The sequence below is a fragment of the Sarcophilus harrisii genome, chromosome 2 (assembly GCF_902635505.1).
Source record: "Sarcophilus harrisii chromosome 2, mSarHar1.11, whole genome shotgun sequence".
In the NCBI taxonomy this organism is placed as follows: domain Eukaryota; kingdom Metazoa; phylum Chordata; class Mammalia; order Dasyuromorphia; family Dasyuridae; genus Sarcophilus; species Sarcophilus harrisii.
In genome coordinates this window covers 571,420,665-571,443,560 of record NC_045427.1, presented here as the reverse complement: position 1 = coordinate 571,443,560, position 22,896 = coordinate 571,420,665, and the positions used below count along the sequence as shown (strand labels likewise).

General features: G+C 32.9%; 1 protein-coding gene across 1 annotated transcript in view; it reads right to left on the bottom strand.

Annotated features, from left to right (window-relative positions):
• Window positions 1–16,210: 16,210 nt before the first annotated feature.
• TRUB1 (TruB pseudouridine synthase family member 1) overlaps window positions 16,211–22,896 on the bottom strand; it is a 29,584-nt gene continuing 22,898 nt past the window's right edge. Inside the window, exons 5-8 of the mRNA XM_031955916.1 lie at window positions 22,303–22,375; window positions 20,579–20,718; window positions 18,251–18,307; window positions 16,211–17,609 (exon numbers count right to left, since the gene is read on the bottom strand). Of these exons, the coding sequence (XP_031811776.1) occupies window positions 17,350–17,609; window positions 18,251–18,307; window positions 20,579–20,718; window positions 22,303–22,375 (530 nt within the window). The 3' untranslated portion in view covers window positions 16,211–17,349. The remainder of the gene's footprint in view (window positions 17,610–18,250; window positions 18,308–20,578; window positions 20,719–22,302; window positions 22,376–22,896) is intronic.

Below are 22,896 nucleotides of genomic sequence, written 5' to 3'. Positions count from 1 at the left end.
GTTTTCATATATATATATATATATATATATATATATATATATATACTCAGCTTAAATTTTCATCCTATTACAGCTTATTATACTGCTTTGGACCATGCTGAATAATTAATCTCCCTCTTTAATGTTTACACATTCAAGATATTTGTAGACATTTAGCTTGTCTCTCCTTGGTCTTTGCTTAGCTAAGCTATACATATTTAATTCTTTTAATCTTCCCTTATAAATCAATTCCTTCAGCCTCTTAATCACATTGTTGCTATTCTTTGAACTTCCTCCAGTTGGTTTTTAAAAGCCTAAAAGAGATGTCCAAATCTGGATGCATTTTTCCAAGTACAGTCTCACCCAAATGAAACAGAACAGGAAAAGGTCACCATTTCTTTATCTTACATGTCCCAAACCATATGAGCCTTACTTTCTGCAATGTCATAATAAAAACAAACATCTTGCTTCCACTCTCATTCCTAGCTCTTTATAGGCATTTCAACTTTTGTTACTGCCTCCCACTGAACATCTGTGCTTCTGATCATTTTTCTCCAGATGTAAGATTACATCTCATTTTTCTGTCTTGCTTATATTTCTAAATTATCCAGCATTCTTTATATAGTTCAGCTGTCCTTAAAAAGTATTTGCAGTACATTCCAATTCTGCTTCAAATACTGATTTTATTAACTTACTCATTAATCCATAGTTTGATTCACTGATAAAGAGAAGTGTGAAATCAAGCCAATCTTCCATTTGGATTTCTGTACACAAAGCATACAATTAGATGCATTAATGATTTTCATTCTTAATCCTTTGTTTGCAGTCCATTCAAAGCTTTCCACTTCCTGCTGGATTCTTAGCCAAATATTTTAAATAAAAAAATTAGATAGTGACAGAGATAGAGACAGAGGCAGAGAAAGAAAGAGTTGGAAAGAGAAAGAGAGACAGAGACAGAGAGACAGAGAGATAGAGAGAGAGATAAAGGGAGGAAGAGAGATAAAAGGATGGAGAGGGAGGGAGGAAAGTGGAGAGGGAAAGTAATGATAGGGAGGATCCCATCTTAGAGCATGCACAATATGTTTGGCCTGCCATCACATAGAAATTTGATGAGTCTGCTTCCTGAAATATGGGAGAATCCCTTTCTGAACACAAACAGGTATTCTCTAACTGCCTCCTTTCAACATACTGTATGGTGATGAAATGCTTTTTAATTGGCTGCTAAAACAGAATTAAGTGTACATTTAAAAGGCCTGAACAAATAAAATTTCCTTTTCTTTCTTCACCCTCTCCCTTTTCCTATTTACCTTACCTTCCCACTCAGTTGAATGAATACATGATATTGCTGTTTCAGCTGTGTTCATTCATTCCTGATCATACATAAATGAATGTTGTTAATGAAACAAACAAGGTTACAACTTTATGAGATTCAAAATACTGGGAAAGCCATCAGATGTTTGGCGATTGAATAAGTCAAGAAAACAATGACAAATATTTACCGATCATTTACTATGTGCTAGACACTGTACTAACTGTTGGGGATAAAAAATATATTTTAAAAAAAAAAAAACAAGAACATTTCCTGTCCTCAAAGAATTTACCTTCTAGTTAGGGGAAGGTAACACATAAAAGAAAGCGACAAAGCAGGGAGAGGGAAGAAGACTGAGAAGATATCTATACTGGGACATGATGGTAAAGTCCAGAGAGTCAGAAGTACAACAACTTTACAAGTAGTGGAAGCAAAAAAGTTATCAAACTGTGCATACCCTTTGACCTAGCAGTGCTACTACTGGGCTTATACCCCAAGGAGATACTAAAGAAGGGAAAGGGACCTGTATGTGCACGAATGTTTGTGGCAGCACTTTTTATAGAGGCTAGACACTGGAAAATGAATGGATACCCATCAATTGGAGAATGGTTGGGTAAATTGTGGTATATGAATGTTATGGAATATTATTGTTCTGTAAGAAATGACCAGCAGGATGAATACAGAGAGACGGAGAGACTTACATGAACTGATGCTGAGTGAAATGAGCAGAATCAGGAGATCATTATATACCTCAACAATGATACTGTATGAGGATGTATTCTGATGGAAGTGGATTTCTTCGACAAAGAGACCTAATTCAGTTTCAATTGATCAATGATGGACAGAAGCAGCTACACCCAAAGAAAAAACACTGGGAAATGAATGTAAACTGTTTGCATTTTTGTTTTTCTTCCCGGGTTATTTTTACCTTCTGAATCCAATTCTCCCTGTGCAACAAGAGAACTATTTGGTTCTGCACACATATATTGTATCTAGGATATACTACGACGTATTCAACATATATAGGACTGTTTGCCATCTAGGGGAGAGGGTGGAGAGTGGGAGGGAAAAATCGGAATAGAAGTGAGTGCAAGGGATAATGTTGTAAAAAAAATTACCCTGGCATGGGTTCTGTCAATAAAAAGTTATTATAATAAAAAAGAAAGAAAGAAATATATGGAATGAAAAGCTTTTAAAATATAGAGACCCACCAGATAAAAAAAAGAAAGAAAGAAAATACAAAGTAGCTCTCAGTCCTGTGTGGCCTGCATCTGTATTTGCGAGGATAGTTAACTGACCATTTAGTGCTCTAAATGTGAAATTTTTGTTAGGGTAGCTTAGTGTATTGTGCTGAGAATGCTAGACTTTGCATCACTAAAACCTGAGTTCAAATCTTATGTCATATGTTTACTAGCTGTGTGACTGCGCCTCTCTCAACCCTAGTTTCCTTATCTATAAAATGGTGTTATTGATAGCATCTACTTCAGAAGGTCATTGTGATTATCAAATAAATTTGTGATCTGAAAATAATAAATAAATAAATGTATATATAAAAGAAAAAAAAAGTAGTGGAAGCAGCTGAGCTGGTGAGGACTGTGATGAGAAGAATGAAAAGTGAAATTAGTTTGACTCAGTCCTGCTGTGAATCAACCCTGTAGCTAAAACTCCATGTACTTCTTACAAGCAATAGAGTGATGGAACCACTGGTTATGCCCAAGTAGAAAAGAACTTGGAAGGAATGTTTTCTAGCAACAACTTTGTTTGAATTCATTCTCCCCAGGAACTAAAATGGTACAGGTGATTGTACTTGAGATGTTGTTATACTAGTCTTGCTATACTTTCTCAGTATCATTTTAAAGAAGCTAATTGGTATTCATTGGGAAGAGCCTAACTGACTTCTGTCATACCATATTATCGTGTTATAGATTTATAAAAATGCCAACCTGAAAAGAGCTAAAAGAAGTCATCTTAGTGTACTTTTCATTTTCATTCACTTGCACCCTCAAACCATCACCAGAAATGAATTCCTTAAAAGAAATGGAAGGAAGGAAGGAAGGAAGGAAGGAAGGAAGGAAGGAAGGAAGGAAGGGAGGAAGGAAGGAGAAGGAGAGGGAGGGAGGGAGGGAGGGAAGGAGGGAAGGAAGGAAGGAAGGAAGGAAGGAAGGAATTTGAAGGGTCTCTAGCAGCCATCTAGTCTAATTTATATTCTAAGTAATTCTTACTGTAAGATACCTTACAAGTAATCATCTACCTCTGCTTGTAGACCTCCAATGTAGGGAGATGGGGAGGGAAAGAACCCCACCCCCAACTCTGAAGACAATCCATTCCATTCTGAGGCATCTCTAATTATTAAGAATTTTTTCTTGATTGCAAGCTTACGTTTTCTTCTTTGCAATTTGCACACATTATTCATGGTTTTGCCCTCTGAGGCCAAACAAACTAAATCTAATCCATTTTCCACATAATAGTTCTTCAAGTAATTAATCATAGCTTTCATGGCCCAAACATTCTTCTCCTCTACAGACCAAATATCCCCAGTTTAACTACTGAATCATACAATATGGACTCAAAGCCCTTTACCATTCTTATTTGTCTCCTCTGAAATCTTTCAGCAAATCATATTACTGGCCTATCTACATTCTTGATCTGTACTTCAACTTCTTTTTCAAATCACCCCCTTTACCATCCCCAATCTCTCACAAGCCTTCAGTGTTTCCATAACTGCTGCCTGTTTCACTTATTGATGTTTATAAACATGTCCATATCTTCCCTATCCTTAGGGGGAAAAAAAGAAAGCCCTCACTTGATCCCACCATTTATCCCATATCTGTTTTTTCCTTTTGTAGCTAAACTCCTTGAGAATGTAATCTATAATGAGTGTTTTCTCTTCTCTCTTTTAAACTAACTTTATCATTCTAGCTCCTCTAACCTTATCATTCTGGTAAAACTGTTCTTTCCAAAGTTATCTGTGATTGATCCTATAATTGCCAAATCTAATAATTTTTTCTCAATTCCCATTCTCTTGACTTCTCTGTAGGCTTTGGCAATTCTAAATACCCTTGTCTTTCTGGAATTTTGTGATTCTTTTCTCCTCTTCCTCTTCTTCCTCCTATCTGCTCCTTCCCTTGTTCCTTTGCTGGACCTTCATCTAGCACACTTCTCTTAAATGTGGGTATTCTTTAAAGGCTTTTTCTGAATCCTCTCCTTTTTTTCCTACATATTATCTTTCTTGTTGACCTCATTGTTCCATGCATTAAGTGACCTCTCTATGCAGATGCATCCCAGATCTACATATCCAGACCAAACTTCTTTCCTGAACTCCAATCTTGCATTACCAGCTGCCTCTTGTACATTTTAAATGGGATGTGCTGGAAACATTTTAAGCCCAAAATTACATTCGAATAAGAGTCAACACAAATAGAAAAGTAGCAGCCAGTTTGGAAATTAAGCTAAATTGACTTGGGAGGAAGGAGCTTGGCAATTCCTTTCAAGGAGCAATGACATTATTGATTTGAATGTGGTTCTAGAACTGAGGAACAAGGGGAGCTAGCAGATAGAAAAGAAAAGGGGACTAATTTGAGGTGGCAAGGCAATTGCAAAAAGATAGTCAGGAAGGAAAGTGTAGGTTGGTTGGAAACAGCCTAGATATAGGATATATGTCAGATCACCTGAGACACTCACCAGTTAGGACAATGAAAACCGGAGTTCAAACATCAGTACTCCGGGTTATGGTCTCGTCTAGGCAGTAAAACAGTGACTGGTGAGTCAAGCCCAGTAGTAGTTACATCTTAGGCTCCCCTAGGGTACATGGCCCTTCCTCTTCCCCTACTTAATTGACTTTGACCGCAGTGCTAGAATTCCTAGCTACATCTCAGAAAAAGCCTTCTCATACCTCCCTTCAGATTTCTTCTAGAACTTCGTTTTCTGCTCTCCAGTAAACTTCTTGGGTCATTTTTTCCTTTTCTTTTTTAAAAAAAATATTTATTTAAAACTAAAGACAAAATAAGAAAAAAAAATAGAAAAAGACAGAAAAGGGAAAAAAAAAACGAACCCCAAAGCATTGTCATGTACCCAGCAAAACATCAGGGAGAATTCAAAATATGTAACAAATTTCCCTTTCAAGAAAGCATATTTAATAATAGAAGAAATTATGTTCATGACTGCTTATCTTTTCTTCGCTTTTTTGTAGGTTATTCTTTTGTTCTTTGCTGTTCAATCTTTACTTTATTATTTTTTCCCCTTTCATTTCTCTCCTCACCTCCCCCAAGCAGGCTACAATTAAGCACAGACACACTCACACGTGTGTGTATATGTATGCATATTCATACATATCCACACACATGCATATTATCTATATATATATATATATACCTACATGCATACATACACATATACACATACATATATACACAAAAGACATTTGTACATATGTAAACATGTATCTAAAACAAAAAATATGGATGATATATAATGTAAGATTTCTCTCTTTAATTTAATCTGTGACTTTGCCTGACATCAATTATTACCCACCCTGCTTTTTAAAATTTCCAATAAATTATACCCTGATCCTTGTTTCAGTGTTTATGTCTATCTCTTATTTCCTATCCCTGCTAACTCTTCTACTTTAATTCTATTCTTTAATTTGCCTTACTATCACTTAACCTCCCCCATTCATGGATCCCTCCCTTATCTTCTTTCTCCATTCTTTTCTTCCTTCTTTATCCCATTCCCATTTATCTATCCCTTTATCCCACTCTAAATATCTAAACCCCCTTCTATATTCACCTTATCCTTTATTCCTTTCCCACTAATCTACATGCATTATCCCACTGCCATAAATCTACATCCCATCTTATTATATTCCCTTCCTCTTTATTTTGGAGGGTACAAAACCCTTCCTGTGCATGTGTGTGTGTGTGCTTATATAACATATATATATATATATATATATACACATATATGTGCATATATATACATGGTATTGTATTCCCTATACAACCTATTCCTCATATGAATAGGTCTTCAGAACTACCAAGCCCAATGCCTCTGTGTCTATTCTTTTTTTGCATCTCATTCATATGACATAATTACTATTTTTACCTTTTCCTAGACAGTTTTGTTTTTTAGACTCAGACCATAGTCAGACCCAATTACTGATGCCAATCTTAAACATATGGTATACATTTCCATGCAAAAAAATATAAACAATTTGTCCATGTTGAGACTCTTGAAATTACTCTTTGATGTTGACTCTTACATGTTGAATTTTCTATTAAGTTCAGATTGGATTGAGACGAAGTCATGAAATCTGCAATTTCATCAAATATCCACTTTTTTCCATTCAATATTATAGTTAGTTTTGCAAGATTTATTTTTGGCCACAGATCTAATTCTTTTGATCGCCCATATATATTATTTCAGGATCTGCAGTCTTTTATTGTAGCTGTTGATAAACCCTATTCAGTTGTATAAGATTTTGTAACTCCAGAATATTTGAATTGGGTTTTTGTTTGTTTCTTTGTTGCAAAATTTTCTCTTAGATTTGGTGGTTTTGAAATTAGCCAATAATATTCCTCTATAGTTTTCCACATAGAATCTCTTTGAGGTTGTGATTGATGAATTTTTTCTATTTCTATCACGTAATTTCTTTTTAATAGATGTTGTACTTGTCTTATCCCCCCTACTAGGCAGGATATTATGTCTTTCCTAAACTTTTACTAGTGCTTAGTGCAGTGCCATGAACAGAATAAGCATCTAATAAATGTTGGTTGATGTATTGTGTTATAGAGTGCACCTAAGGGGGATCAGAAGGAAACTGTTCTGCTCTTTCGAGAAAGCCATCCATTCAGTCCAGGGATACTGACCCAAATGGTCTTCTTTTCTGACACATTTTTGTGTGTGTTTCAGGGAAGCTAACCCTGAACAGGGTTTAATAGCTCACATTCCACAAGAAATTAACTAATTACAATATTACACTAGCATAACACTAAAATTTTAAGTCTTCTAACTGTAGGTGACCACTGTATCAGTACTACTTGGCTGATTCATGGTATATTAATAAGACCTAAATTTGAGCTCTAACCTAAATACTTAGCTCCCTGAAAAAAACTTGAACAAGTACTTTTTAAACAGCCCTGAAACTCAATTTCCTAGCTGAAATAATAATAATTGGATGTTAATAGTGAAAAAAGAAATAGATGTAGAGGCAAAGTCATTGGATTTGAATTCTAATTTTGCTCTTTATTACCTACATGATGTGGGTAAGTCATATAGCTCCTTTGACCTCAGTTTTTCAAATCTGTAAGGGGGGGGGTAAACCGGAAAAAGTGTTGGATTTATGATCAAAGGACCTGACTCACAATCCATGTGACCTTAGGCTATTCAATTAACCTTTCTGAAATAAATATTCTCACTGGTAACATGATCTCTAAGGTCCTTTCTAACACTAACTTTGTAGTTATCACTCTCAGGACTGTTCCACCTTTTCACCAGGAACCTATCCTTGCAAGAAAGTGTATCCTTTCCTTCTCCCTCTTTTTTATATTTTGTCTTCATCTAGTAGAATGTAAGTTTCTTGAGAATAGGAATCATTCTGTTTTATTTTATTTGCATCCTCAGTGCTTAGCACAATGCCTAGAACTTAGTAAGTGCTTAATAAATGCTTTATTTATTTAAATCTGATGGTGGCATAATGAAATAATCTCTAAACTTCCTTTAGCTCTAAAATTTTTAAAAATTGATTATTGCAAATTATGATTTAATCTTTATTACTTTTAATTACAATTATTAATACTCTGAATCTTCCCTTTCCCTGTCCCTCTCAGATCATGTAAGTCACTACATCGTTAATTCTTCTTTAGAAAAGTTTCTTTCATTCTTCTCTTTCCATTGCTAGCCATACTCTTCTATTTTCGGATTTCATCACCTCATGCAAAGACTATTTCCATTAATCTCCTGCATCTAGACACTCCCTACATCAATCTATCTGACATATAACTTCCAGATTATACTTTCTAAAAGATCACTATCCATCATTTTGCTTTTTGTTATTTAGTCATTTCATTTATGTCCAATTCTTCATGACCCCATTTAAGGTTTTCTTGGCAAAAATATTGGAGTGGTTTGCCATTTTCCTCTCCAGCTTTCCCACTCACCTACCCACAGTTGAGAAACTAAGGCAAGCAGAGTTAAATGTCTTGCGCAAGCTCACACAACTAGTGTCTAAGCCCAGATTTGAATTCAGGAAGGGAAGTCTTCCTGACTCCAGGTCCATCACTATTTACTACAGCACCTAGCTGCCCTAATTGTAGTGTGTAGATATATAGAAGTCTCCAACTATATTGTAAGCAATTTGAAATCAGGACCCATTTAATTTTACTAGACCTAGAATGATTGGTACTTTGTAGGTATTTTAATAACCATTTGATTGCAATATCTGAATTTGAATTGCCATATCATAATCTGAATCTGAATATCTGAAGAAAACAACTATTTGTGCTATTCTCATGAGGTATGAGAATTAGAACTTAAGATTTTCTAGGATCCAATTTTAACTCTACTAATTATTTGCTCAGAAATTTTCTATTCTTGAATTTCCTTATCTAAAAACTGAATTTTTAAAAATAAGGTCTACATTAGCTTAGCAGCAGCATTTTTTTAGCCTGAAAAATTAAATATACTTGAATAATTCAACTGTACCAATTGTGTTTATCTACATAACTATGCTTTTTAAATAAAATAGCCTTTACAAAAGGAGTTTTAGTTAGAAGGCGGTAAGAGGCAAGTAGATGGTGCAGAAAATGGAAGACCCGAGTGAATTTTCCATCAGACATTTGCTAACTGTGATCCTGGGGTTGAATGCCCGGTTTTTCACTAGTAAGTTTGGGATAATGATAATTCATACTTCACAGCAATGCATAGATCAAGTGAATATATATAAAGCTCTTTGCAAACCTTAAAATGACATATAAATGGTAACTTATTTTGACATTTGAATACTTGTTTTATATCCGTGGTGTTTTCCAATGGAATGCTTTTGATACAACTTTTTCTCGGGATACTTGGCGCTTAGTGTAGACAAAGAGAGAGACAGAAAGGAAGGGTTGAACATGGCCATGAACATGTGCTTTCCATTTCTGGGGCCATGGTGCAATGGGCAGGGATCTCTCCAGTACTGCAAGATATGACATTCAGGCAGAGCTTCATTCTCATCCTGCTGAGCCAGAGCAATCAATGATCAGTGCAGCATGAGGAGCCAGCATGCCCCAGGAGCTGTTGCCAGCTTCCCTAGCCACTTCCGTGAGAGACTGAGCTATTATTCCCTTTTCTTGCTGCAGTGGCAGACAAGCAAGTTTATAAGGAGATGATAGAATTGCCTACTCTCCACTCCCATGGATGCATGTAACAGAGGTAGGGGGAGATCAGATTCTAGCCTAAGGGTGGATGAGATCATATTTGATTGAAATGAAAGCATTATTGTTTGATAATTTTTGATATTACCACACTTTTCCTAATCTAATTAAACTGTGTCATTTTGTTATGAGATTTAAGATTATTTCAAAAGCTGAATCTAATCAGTTTCCAGGGAGTGGGTACCGAACCAAGAGAACCAACTCACAAATACATAACAATTACACAACCTCCTATATTAAAAAATCTTGAACTTGAAGAAAAAATAAAATGTCAATTTCAGCTATTTCAAATGATATCTATGAGTCATTTGTTTTCAAATAATTTAACTCAGAAAATTAAAATGTGGTTTTCCAAATAAACTTCATGGTTAGCAAGGCAAACTAAATCTGATAAAAATGACATCACTTTTAAAAAGTAACTTCAGTTCAGAGTTGAGCTATACTCTTTATAATCATCTCAATGCATACATTATGTGATAACTTTGATAGACTTTGTTCTTCTAAGCAATACAATGACCTAAGACATTTCCAAAAAACTTATTATGGAAAATGTTAACCACATCTAGAGAAAGAACTTTGGAGTCTAAATGCAGATCAAAGCATAATATTTTCACTTTTTCTTTTTTGTGATTTTTCCCTTTTGTTCTGATTCTTCTTTCATAACATGTCTAATGTAGAAATGTTTATATGATTGTACATGTATAACTTGTATCAGATTGCTTGCCATCTTGGAGAGGGAGGGAGGGAAGGAGAAAGGAAAAAATTTGGAACTCAAAATCTTATATAAGCGAATGTTGAAAAGTATCTTTACATGCAACTGGAAAAAATAAAATAAAAAGTAGAAAAGAATAATTTCAACACATAAAACCCTTAACTAGCTGTAATGTTCTTTTGAAATGGTTGTTCAGTTGTGTCTGACTCTTCATGATTCCATATGGGACTTTCTTGGCAAAGTTACTGGAATGATTTATCATTTCCTTCCCCAGCACATTTTACAAATAAAGAAACTGAGATAGTGTTAAATAACTTGCCCAGTCACTCAGCTAGTATCTTAGGCCAGATTTGAACTCGAAAAGAAGAGTCCTCCTCACTGCCCTGGCACTCTTATCGACTGGCACCATCTAATTGCCCTCTTAATGACTACAAAACAATACAAGACGCACAGTATGCCTGAAATAAAGTACTTTCTGCTTTGCAGTTACTCATTTGTTATTGCTCCCTCTGGCTCAAAAGGCATGCTTATCTGAAAAGAAAATTCAGAACTAGACACTAAATTTTCACTAATTCAGACAAACAGGAGTGATATGAATCAGTGAAAAAAATCTAAATTGGAAAACAAATGTTAAAGAAATAAGTGTATTGATTTATGCAGATTAACTAAAACTGGGTGAACAAACCATTGCCCAGGACAAAATCCTTAGAAACTAGCCAATAGGTCAGAATGATTTGTCATTGACAAAATAGTATATAAATGGGGTATTTCTTTAGTTTTTAACAAGGGTTACTCCCTTAGGCATTTTAAATACTCCAAGTCTCATGGCACAAATACCTATACATGAGCACAAGTAAACTTTTGATTCTGGGATCATAGATCTAAAGAGATTACTCAGGGAGGAATAGTTGTCTTTAAATATTTGAAAACTATCACAAGAGAGAATGATTAGACTTGGCCTCAGAGTGCAGAACATTGAGCCGAGGTTGCAAGAAGCAAATTTAGGCTTGATGTTGGGAAGATTTCTAACAATTAAAGCTTTCCAAAAGTGGAATGGAATGCTTCAAGAGGTGGTAGGTGCTCCATTGTAGTTACAGCAACATTGTGTAGTGACCAACTAAGAATGCCTTAGCTCTTTTCAGAAATACAAAGATCCAAGACCTTCCAAAGAATGCAAGATGGAAAATGCTATCCATATCCAGAGAGAGAACTGATGGAATCTGGAGACCAAAGCATAGTACATTGTTTTGTTTTACTTTTTTTAATGTTTTTTCTTTTACAACATGACTAATATGGAAATGACTTACATAATTGAACATATATCTTTTAAAAATTTGTTTACTGTTTTAGGGAAGGGAATGGATGGGAGAGGAAGAAAATTTTGTAACTCAAAACTTTTTTTTAAGTGAATGTTAACTGTCTTTACACATAACTGAAAAGTTTTAAAACTTTTTAAAATTTTTAATTTTAATTAAATTTACATTTAACTTTAATATTAGTTTAAATAAAATTTTATTTTTTAAAAGGTGGTGAGTCCATTTAGTCTTCACGAAGAGGCTATATAGTTTGTATGGGGGCTGGGCTTCTTTTTATGTGTGGGTTAAATTGGATGGCTGCTCTGATCTTTTCTATGTGATTCTGATTTCACCTATATTTAAATGCTTTCTCATAAATACATGGACGTGGCCTTCAACAATGAGATGAACCAAATCAGTTCCAATAGAACAGTAATAAACTGAACCAGCTACACCCAGGGGAAAAAAACTCTGGGAGATGAATATGAACCACTACACAGATTCCCAATCCTACCTTGGTCTGCCTGCATTTTTGATTTCCCTCACAGGCTAATTATGCACCATTTCAAAGTCCGACTCTTTTTATACAGCAAAATAACTGTTTGGATATGTATACACATATTGTATTTAACTTATACCTTAACATATTTAACATGTATTGGTCAACCTGCCATCTGGGAGGAGGTAAAAAGTTGGAACAAAAGCATTTGCAACTCTCAATGCTGAAAAATTACCTATGCATATTATCTTGTAAGTAAAAAGCTTAATAATTTTTTAAAAAGACAACATGAAAACTAACTAAATAAAAGCTTCATTTATTAATTGGGCCCAGTGAAACAAGGTCACACAGAATAGTTAGTTCCCTAACAACCAACCAATAGATGTTTGAATTGTCAAAATTTAGACCATATAAATTCTAAATGTCTTGGCTATGCTAATTAGTGATTATTAGTGATTAGTAATTAATTAGTGATAATTAGTGATTAGTAATTAGTGGTCATTCAAGTTAAGCAAATCTTTATCCTAAATAAACCCAAAGCTATTGCCCACAGATGAGGAAAGTCCATAGATATGCAAAGGAGTGGGGTGAAAGAAAAATACTTCATGCAATGCATATAAGACTACTGATTAGACCTGTAATTTAGGATTTCCGAAGCCAAATTTCCTTAACTTTTCCTTATGTTCAAATATTCATCAAGCATCTCATATGTTTAAGGTATTATGGTAGGTACCAGAGATGTAAAAAGAAAATGAAAACCAACTACAGGAGGTAATTCAACAGGCAATGACTTTGTACTTACATCTTAAGAGAAGCAGTTTAGGTGGATTAATGAACTTGGTACCTTTCTAGATTTTTGAACAGATAAGGGCAAAACTGATATAAATTATCCATTTGATATAAAGTATTAACCATCTATCATATCAATTCTGACGTTCGTGGCTCTCTTCAACATTTAGATGATTCAGACCAGTTCCACTTGTGCAATGATGAAGAGAACCACTGAGACAGAGAACCATGGGAACAGAAGTTAGAACACAGCATAGCGTTTTCACTCTCTATTATTTGCTTGCATTTTGTTTGTTTTTCATTTTCTTCCTTCTTGATCTGATTTTTCTTGCACAACTGGATGGCTATGTGAATATGTATACACATATTGGATCTGGCATGCATTTGAACCTATTTGGCATGTATTGAACAGCCTTCCCCTGGGGGAGAAAATGAGGGGAAAGGGAAAATTTGCCACAGGGGGTTATGCAGGGGTCAGTATTAATATTATAAATTACCCATGTGTATGCTTTGTGAATAAAAGCTTTAGTAAATTATATTAACCATCTTTCTGTGATATTCAATAACCCAAATGAAGAACCAACTTAACTTTGAGTGATGCTGTTATAAAAACTTTGCCTAGTTTGGATATAATCAGTAACAGTAAAACTTTAACCAGCTTTCTCTTAAAATAATTTGGCATAACTTCAAATACACTTAAATTTATTTATGTATTCTTTAATGGGGGTTAAAGGCAAGGACAATTACATTTTTTTCTTTCTATCCCCAACATTTTACATATAGCGGGAATTAAATGTTAAATTAAGTTTTAAATCAGGGGAGTGCAAATTATTAAAGTTTTACTGTACAATCAATATGAAACATCCTAAGTAGAGATTCTTTGGCAACATTTTTAATAATTTTCAAAACAAGATGAAACTCTTTAGGAAGAACAAAAATGGAAAAATAAAATGATATAGATTATTCCTTTAGCAATGTATTTTAAAAAACCTTGTATTAGAAATATTTTTGTTGGCCACAGAGATCCTAGGGCAATGTCTTTTTAAGATTTCAGAATCTCAATGGTTGGAAAAAAAGAAAAAACCCTTTGAAAAATCTATCACTTCTATGGACAATATGAAAATGCTAAGTGGATTTAGTAACTGGTTGAACTGGACCCAAAAGTGAATCTATATAAATTCAGAAGATTTCTAGTAGTATTCACCTTTAACAGTACCTTTAGACAAAGGCAAGCATAGAGTGCTTATCAAATGTGTGGATAACATAAAGCTGGAAGAATATTTAACAATTCAAATTTGGGATCCCAAAACACTGACAATTTGGGACATTAATCCAAACCTATTCTAAGATGAAATTTAGTTGGGAGAAAGACTTGGTTAAAAAAAAAATGCCTAGTTTGTGAAAAAGGAGTGGAATGCTTTGGTGGACTATAAGCTCAGTGTGAACCAACTGTAACTTGGAAGCCAGAAAAGCTAAAACCACCATTTTCCAGATATGAACACAAGAGAACCCAGATGCTTTTTAACTAAGTAGCTATGGACTATAGATTAATTTAAGGATATCAAAAAAATAGCAACAAAAAAGATAACAAAAAACTTTAAGACTTGAAACTGCATTGCTTTAAGGAACTAAGAATATAGTGACAATCTGGAGGAGACTGGTAATAGTTAAGATAAAATATAGAAGTAGATACATAATAGATGTCTTCAAATATTTGAAAAACTTCAATTTATATAATAATGAATGGGTAGAGTTGCAGGAGGAGATTAAGTTAATGTTAGAAAAACCTTCTTAGTAAGAAAGTTGTCTAAAAATGGAATGCTGAATGGCCAAGCAAGTGAATGTCCAGGATTTAGTCCTACTCACAATATGTGATTTAACTTCTGATACACTTTTCCAACTTTATTTTATGGATTTCATTTTAGTTTATGGATTTAAGATAAACACAGGACGGGGATTTAAGATAAATACTGGGGTAGTGAATTGAGCACCAGCCTTGAAGTCAGGAGGACTCAAATTCAAACTGACATTTAACACTTCCTAGCTGTGTAACCCTAGGCAAGTCATTCATTGGACCCCAAATGCCTCAGAAAAAAAAAAAAAGATAAATACAAAAGACTCCTCTCCCACATTTGCTCAGTATAAATTTAAAATCTTTTCTTAAAAGGAAAGAAGATTGGAAAGAATGTAGTTGAACACACATAATTGCAATACATACATGAGACTCTGGAACTACTGAGTTAGTTTGTTCACTTTTGGAAACTGGTCAAATAAAACAATTGTAATTTTGTACATTGGAATTTGTAAAACAGAAATACCCAATTACCCATTAACCTCAATATTAGGGAAACAAAATTTGAACTGTTAGTCACTACATGAATTGATACTATAATGTTAATATATACTACTAGTTTTCACAAGTTGTAGGCTATTAAATTTGGCTTAAATTCAAATTACAAATTTTTAATTTGAAGATCAAAAATTATTTTGCTATTACAATTAAAAACATCATTAAAAACCATTCTTTTTCATCCTGGATGTGACAATAAAAGGTATAAAGACTTCTCATTAACTGTTCCATGCAATTATTAATCAAGATTCCAGAGAACCAATAAGGAATGCTACCCACTTCCTGACAAAAAGGAATTAAGACAAAATATGTAGAATAAGACACATTTTTTAACATAGCCAACATAAAAATTTTCTTTGAATATGCATACTCGTTAAAAAGAATATGTTTGTTACTTTGTTTCCCCAGTAGACAGTGGGGAGGGAAAAGAATGCTTTATTGAAAAAACTTTTGAAAACTTCAGTGAACATGTGTTCATTTTTTTACTCTTATATATGCTGATATTGCCTACAAAAACATTAATGTCTATTTTATAGTAGATATTAAAGATAATTTGTTTCATATTTTTTAATGTGCAATCATAATATTTTAAAGGATAAAACAACTTAAAATAATTATTTCAAGAAATTTTTAATGGTCTTGCTTTTGAACTATAAGAATGTGAAGAAAAATTATATTAAAGGCAGAATAATACATTATGTTTTCCTATAAAGTAAAACATGAAGCCTCTAGCACCTATAAACTTGAATGTTTGCTAGTAAATACTTTCTAAATTATGCAATTGAAATGGTAGAGTTGGAGACTTTCAAACCCCTAACAAAAACAAAGCAAACCCAACAACCAAAAAAAAAAAAAAAAAAAAAAAAAAAAAAGGCACAAAATAATCAAGGCTATTATTATTTCTAGGTAGAAGTCTACCTAGAAATGTAATGAAGCACTTCGGTCAAAACCAATAAATAACACTTGAGACAATCCTTGAAGTAAACAAGTTTAAAAAAAAAAAAAGCCACAGGTAAAGATAGTGTTTTTTTTAAAAGAGAAAAGATAAATAGCAATAAATAAATAAACAAATAAATATTCTTCCCTACTGCCCCCAATTAAAGGAAAATATGATAGTCTTGTTAGATTAGGTAACATTAAGTCAAAAGTCTACTGTATCATTGATCCAACTACTAACACAAAAGTTCCTTTACTTCCTACAAATTAATAAGCTTTAATTGCTTTATCCTTTATTTTCATGGAATAATCATCTGAGTTGATAAATATAAAAAGTAAATTATTGATTTTAATTCTATTAATATGGGCAGTAGGTGATTATCATTAGAGCCCATTTATATTTATTTATTGCATCTGGTTGGTCCCTAGCCTGAAAATAAAAAATATATGACTAAAGGTAGATATAAATCTTTTCCAAACAATATTTCTTTATAATGATTAATTTCCCAAAATTAGTTTCATAAGAAGCAAATGAATTAACCAAAGGACCATTGTCAAGCTCTGTTTAAAAAAAAAAACTTGGCATGATATTGTCTTAAGCGAATTAACAAAACTTATCTGGGTGGTCCAATAAATAAAATTATATACAGTTTTGAATTTCTGAATTTCAGAAAACAAAGTACAGTACCAATTTTGTTCTCATTAGATTAGAAAATGCATTTAACTTATTTACTGACGTAGATAACTGATGAGTGACTAAATTCAGAAAATTAAGTTTTCTGAAATTTTGATTTAAAATTTTTATTGCCAATATGGTAACACAAAAACAGATACAGAAAACAATTTAGAATCCTGACAAACCCATTTATAATGCAATGTATCAGATGAATAGCATGTTGTAGAAATTATGGACTTTTTCTCCATGCAGAGAGAGAGAGAGAGAGAGAGAGAGAGAGAGAGCGCTCGTGCGCAGAGAATTTTTTTTTTTTTTTAAAAGAATGCAGCTTGTCATTTTGCACATAAAAGGTTATAAATTCAACCAGCAAAACATAACAATCCCAGTCCAATCTTAAGATGTTCCAATCACTCCATCTTTTTCCTTAACCTGACTTATTGTTTTGTCTTCAGAGCTCACAGCTTGTACTTTGGAATCTTCAGTTTTTAATTTTTTAACAGAAGGTTCTACTGAGAGAAGAGGCATGCAATGCTCTAGGGATTGTGCTATTCCATCAATTGTCCATTTGTCTTCACGAAGGGCATGTTCCTCTAGTGTAAATGGTCCCTGTTTAGTTCGGGTCAATTCTTGCACAGTGGCACAGGAAGAGAGTTCTACAGCAGAAAAAAAGAAGGAAAACAATCTATAAGACAGGTTTCTTATTTCACATTTTATATTGTTTTATATAAGATCAAGATTTAAGCTTTATATATATATATATATATATATATATATATATCTCACTTAAAAATAAAAAATAATCCAGAAGAATAAACTACAACAAAATCACTTGGGATTAAAAAGTAAATACTTTTTTTTTCCTTCCTCACTAGAGAAAGGCAGAATATAAATATTATTTCTGCTCGTCCAACAGATTTTCAACCTTTTTAAAATAGAACAAAATTTAAAGGAAATATATATGGATAGGGTTTTTTCCTCTTGAATCTTAACAGTAGTCAGGTACACTTACTTCATACTTTAAAAAAAAAAACTGCCCTTTTCCATTTCCTTCTTTACTTTTGCATTCATTTTTTATCTTTTCCTTATCTTATCACAACATCTCGCTGCCTCTGATGTTCAGAAATTGCAGACCATAAACGTAATAGTACTGTGATAGAAGCAAGTAAGGGAGTCCAGAACATAAGGTGGTACTCAGATATAGAAAAACAAAATGGTAAATCATATATATATATATATATATATCTCATATAATTGCCCAAATACTAATTTACTAATTTTTTTCATCCATCCTTACCTTTGCCAATGTCACTGACCAAGCTTCTGATATAAAAACCTCCTCCACATTCAACATCTGGAATGTTAACAGTGACATGGTAAATTGCAAACTCCCCATGAAATCTACTTTACATAGAAATGATGCCTCTAAACAAATGTAAAAATGCACTATGCATACAATCAAGTGATGAAATATTTATGGGATACAAGATAAATTATTCATTCTGAAGCATATGTGTGTGAGAGATTGCAAAGTACTGAAAAAGCAAACAGAAGCAACCCAATGAACACATTTTAAATTAACTAGCAAAACATGACATTTCAATAAATATTGCAACCTAATTCATTTCAAAGGTTTCATAGGTTAAATATCTCACTTTGCAATGCTGAAAAATAGACATTTTTAATGTAAATATTTTCAGACTTAGACTCCAAAAAGGTCAAGATCTTTTTCCAAACGAACAGTTGTGTTCTGTACAACACACTATATAGCTAAAGACATGACATTTTAAGTTTCTTTTGGTGATTGGTTGATAACTAACAAATAACCATAAAATAATCAGAGACCGTGCGAATTAAGCATATGCCAAAACTTTTTTTTCCTTAACACCGAGGGCTTCATAAGTTGAAAAGAAGGTTATAGGTCAATCTGTATCTCAATACAGAGTTCATAAATTATCCTTACAAACTTCATCTATCAAAAGAATAAATCTTGTAAGTGGTCCCTACATTTCAAATAGAAAAGATTATTTTTTTCCCTCTAGTTTTACCTTACAATATTTCAGTCACGTGGAAGTAAATCAAAACAAGGTGATGTTAATATTTTTATTTTATAATAAATTGACAGTATGTTCTGAAGGCATAAAGGGTCATTTATTTCCATATAATCATTAACCTTTATTACTCCTAGGATCAGAAATGATTCTGAAGACCAAAGAAAGGAAGTGGAATTCTAATATCACATTTGTAACTCAGTATGGTTATATCCTTTTTATATAAAAATCTTTAAAATCTAAGTACAAGTTTTCTTATGTTCAAATGTGATTTTCAAAGATAACATCTTTCTTCAGCCTAACAACTATTACTTTTCCATGGAGTAATTAAAAAAAAAAAAAAAAAACTGGTTCATTTTTATGTTTCTTATCTATTTCTTAAATAGGTTAAGATCAGAGCTTCTTGAACTCAGGTCCTTCTGACTCCAAGGATGATGCTCTGTCCACTCTGCCATCTAGCTGCCCCTAGGATCCAGGCTTCTTAAAAGATAAAAGAAATTTCTAATTGTTAAATACAGTACCCTGTAGGCCCACAAATTACATAATAATGCTAACAGGAAAAGAAAATGACATTTAGAAACAAAAGCCAATTGGGAGAATATTTTTTAAGGCACCTTCTCTAATATGCCCTGTGAACCAACTTACTAAAATTAAAGAAGTCCTTGACACTAACTAAATCCCTGTCTCTTTGAAAATCAAGTATGTTTCAAGTTTCATACATCAATCTCATAGTAAACAAGATGATCATGAAATGTGCATAAATTTCTCTGAAAAAAGATAAACATTATCCATCCTCTCCCCACAAAATCTAAGGTTTAGATTACGTAAATTTTATAAATTATTATTTTTTCAGGGAGAGGCAAACATGGTAAAGAAAAGCTAAAAAAAAAAATTCATAAGCTAAATATAAATCTGTTTATGTTTCTAAGTAGACATACTCCTTTCTATTTATTTTCAGACTACCAAGAATCTTCAATTATTTTAGGACACAACAGAAAAAGAAATTATCTTCATTCTGATGATTCACCACATTGAATCATAATTAATCCAATCCCCTTATTTCCCTGATGAGAAAATTCAGCCCAGAGAAGTGGCCACAGTCACATGGGCAGAATACGGCAGAGTCAGGATTTAAATCCAGTTTTTCAGCAAAAACCAGCAAAAATACTACACTATTCTCAGAAAGCCCTTTTTGCCAAGAGAATGTCATACCAATTAATTCTAATACCATATAGAGAGCTAAATGGGTACCAACAGAAAGAAAAGGTTATAAAACAAAAAATATTATTTAAAAACAAGATGATCATGACCAATAATTCCAACTTTATACATTTAGGTACATAAGAATCACATACTATTTAGAAAAGTACTTGTAAGTTTCCACATAATTGTAGCTTCCTCTTAAACTGTTATCAAGAGAGCAAAGAAATTAGAAAATTTCTGCCTAGTAAAAACCTGTCTAATCATACAAAATGATCTTCATTGTATTCCATGGGTCACTCTGAATTACATCTAAACAATATAATAAAATGCATGAAAACTGAATCACTAGCATTTTAAACTTCCTTCCTTACCTAATGTAAATAAAGGTGGCTGGAATTTTTGAAGGGAGAGGCTATACACTGTGACTGGTCTGGCAGGTTTTGCCTCTACTACTTCACCTTTCTTCATCAAAGTTGAAAGTCTCTGTCCATCTTTCTTTAAAGCAGAATAGCTAGCAAAGGTTGAAAAAAATCTCATCAAATATTAATGTAGTACACAAATAACTACTGCCCTGAATTAAATCTATCATTAATTGAAGCAAATCATTCTACCCTGCCAAACTTAGATTTCACTTTTGATAAAATGGATTAATGTTTTTTACGTCACAATGGTATTCAGAGATCAATGAGATTTCCTTAAACATCTTTTGAATCTAATATATCTCATACTGGCATTTACTGGGCAATGGTGCTACTTCCAATTTTCAGTCAATTCCTGGTGGATTCAATTCAGTTCCCTACAGTCCCTGACATCACTACCCCAAACTTCAGAATTCTGCAGAATGAAATGAAGGAGAATGGGGTGGACTTGAGTGAAAGATCAAGGTAAAATTTTCAGGGAACCATGACCAAATGCAACTAAAATAATGATGTGATTATTTATGATTTCTCATTTTAATTTTCACATGAAAGAAGTTTTATGTTTTAAGAGCTCTGGCTGAATGTTACTAAAAAAAACAATAAATGGCCCATTTGGGAAATCTCTGTGAAGAAGCTTTATGTTCAGAACAGGAAAGTCTTGAAGTAACTACTATAAAGAAAATATTAAAGGCAGCCTTATGTAAATTTTTAAAAATAAATATTTAATTAGGGCCCCAAGTACAATTTATGCTGTCTGTTAAAGCCATTTATATTTCAAGCAATTTTGACTGTTTTAAGTCAAACTGTGGCTCTGAATATTATAATATGTCATAGTTTTCTTTCCCTTCAAATAAGAGAAATTGATTTACTTTCTGCTCATTTCAGGAATAAACCCTGTTTGGGTACATTTTTATTTTGTTATTTATGAACATCTTTGAATGGACCAAATGAAATAAAATACTGTAAGTTATAGTGAATTTAGTATTTAAAAATCATTTGAAATACTTTTCACAGGGATTCAATTATCATCCTGAAATCTAGCCAATACAACAATGAGTAATACAAACAGAAATGTTTGTAAACATAATTAACCAATTCATTCTCCTCATACTTAGAGGCTATCTTTAACAAATATGGAAATATATCTGTGTGACCCAGCAGAAATATCCCTAGTCTTTTTTGTTTTAGAAATATGCGAGAATACAAGCTGCTAGGTGTGGAAAGCAGACTCCATAATCTGTTACTCAGTCACTCTAGTGCACATTAGGCTCTCAAATGCCTCTTGATACATATTCCTGCATCAGTCCAGATTAGACAAAATAGCAACCTCTAGGGCAGTTGCTGCTGAATAAATGATCTAATATTAGAAAAGAAGCTTAGGTGATGGTAAATAATGTAAAAATAATTTCAAAGCTTAATATTCATTCACATAACATACTACTGTAGATACTTGGGCCTGGATAACAGACCACTTCCTGTGTTCTCTATGACATGATAGCATTTCTTAGAGATTATCAGAAGGTTCACAGCATCCCATCTAAATTAATATAGCATGTATCCGATCATTTACTGTCATATTTAATGTATGCTTTTCTGATACTATATTACAGTATAAAACAAGTGAATTTTTTATTATGGAAAGCTTAAAAAGTTTACTATTATTAATGTTAACTTACAGAGGGGGTACTTGCATTATATTTCCAGTAAATTTCTGAAGAATACCTTCAATATCTTCTTGTTTTATCTGATCTGCCAAATGTGAAAGAAAACAATTATATTCTATACATGACAAAAAGAAATGTCATTTTATTAACACTGATATAACTACAAAAATGCATTCACTTTAAAATTAAAACTGCACCAATATGTACATTTTACTAATACTTAATTCTATAAATGTGAAACAGCAAAATAAATCTTGCTATGAGAAACAGGAAGAAAAAGGTATATCTTTTTTTCTAAAGAGAAAAAGACCAAGATATTTTTTTAAAAGATTAAATTTCTCTTGTCCTTTCCATGAAAAAAAAAAAAAAATGGGCCAATGACCTATTTATTTAGTCAATATTTACTAAGGAATTTGCAAGATACTGGAAAAAAAAATCCTACAATTTGTCTTTCAGTGATTAGTATCTCCGAAAATGTGGCATCAAAAACTTTAGGGGACAAATACGTCTCATTAAGGATTATGCTATCTTACCTTATTTGTTACCTGTCAGATTCAGAAACTTATTAAAATGGTATAAATTTTTTTGTTAGATTTAGTTTTCTTT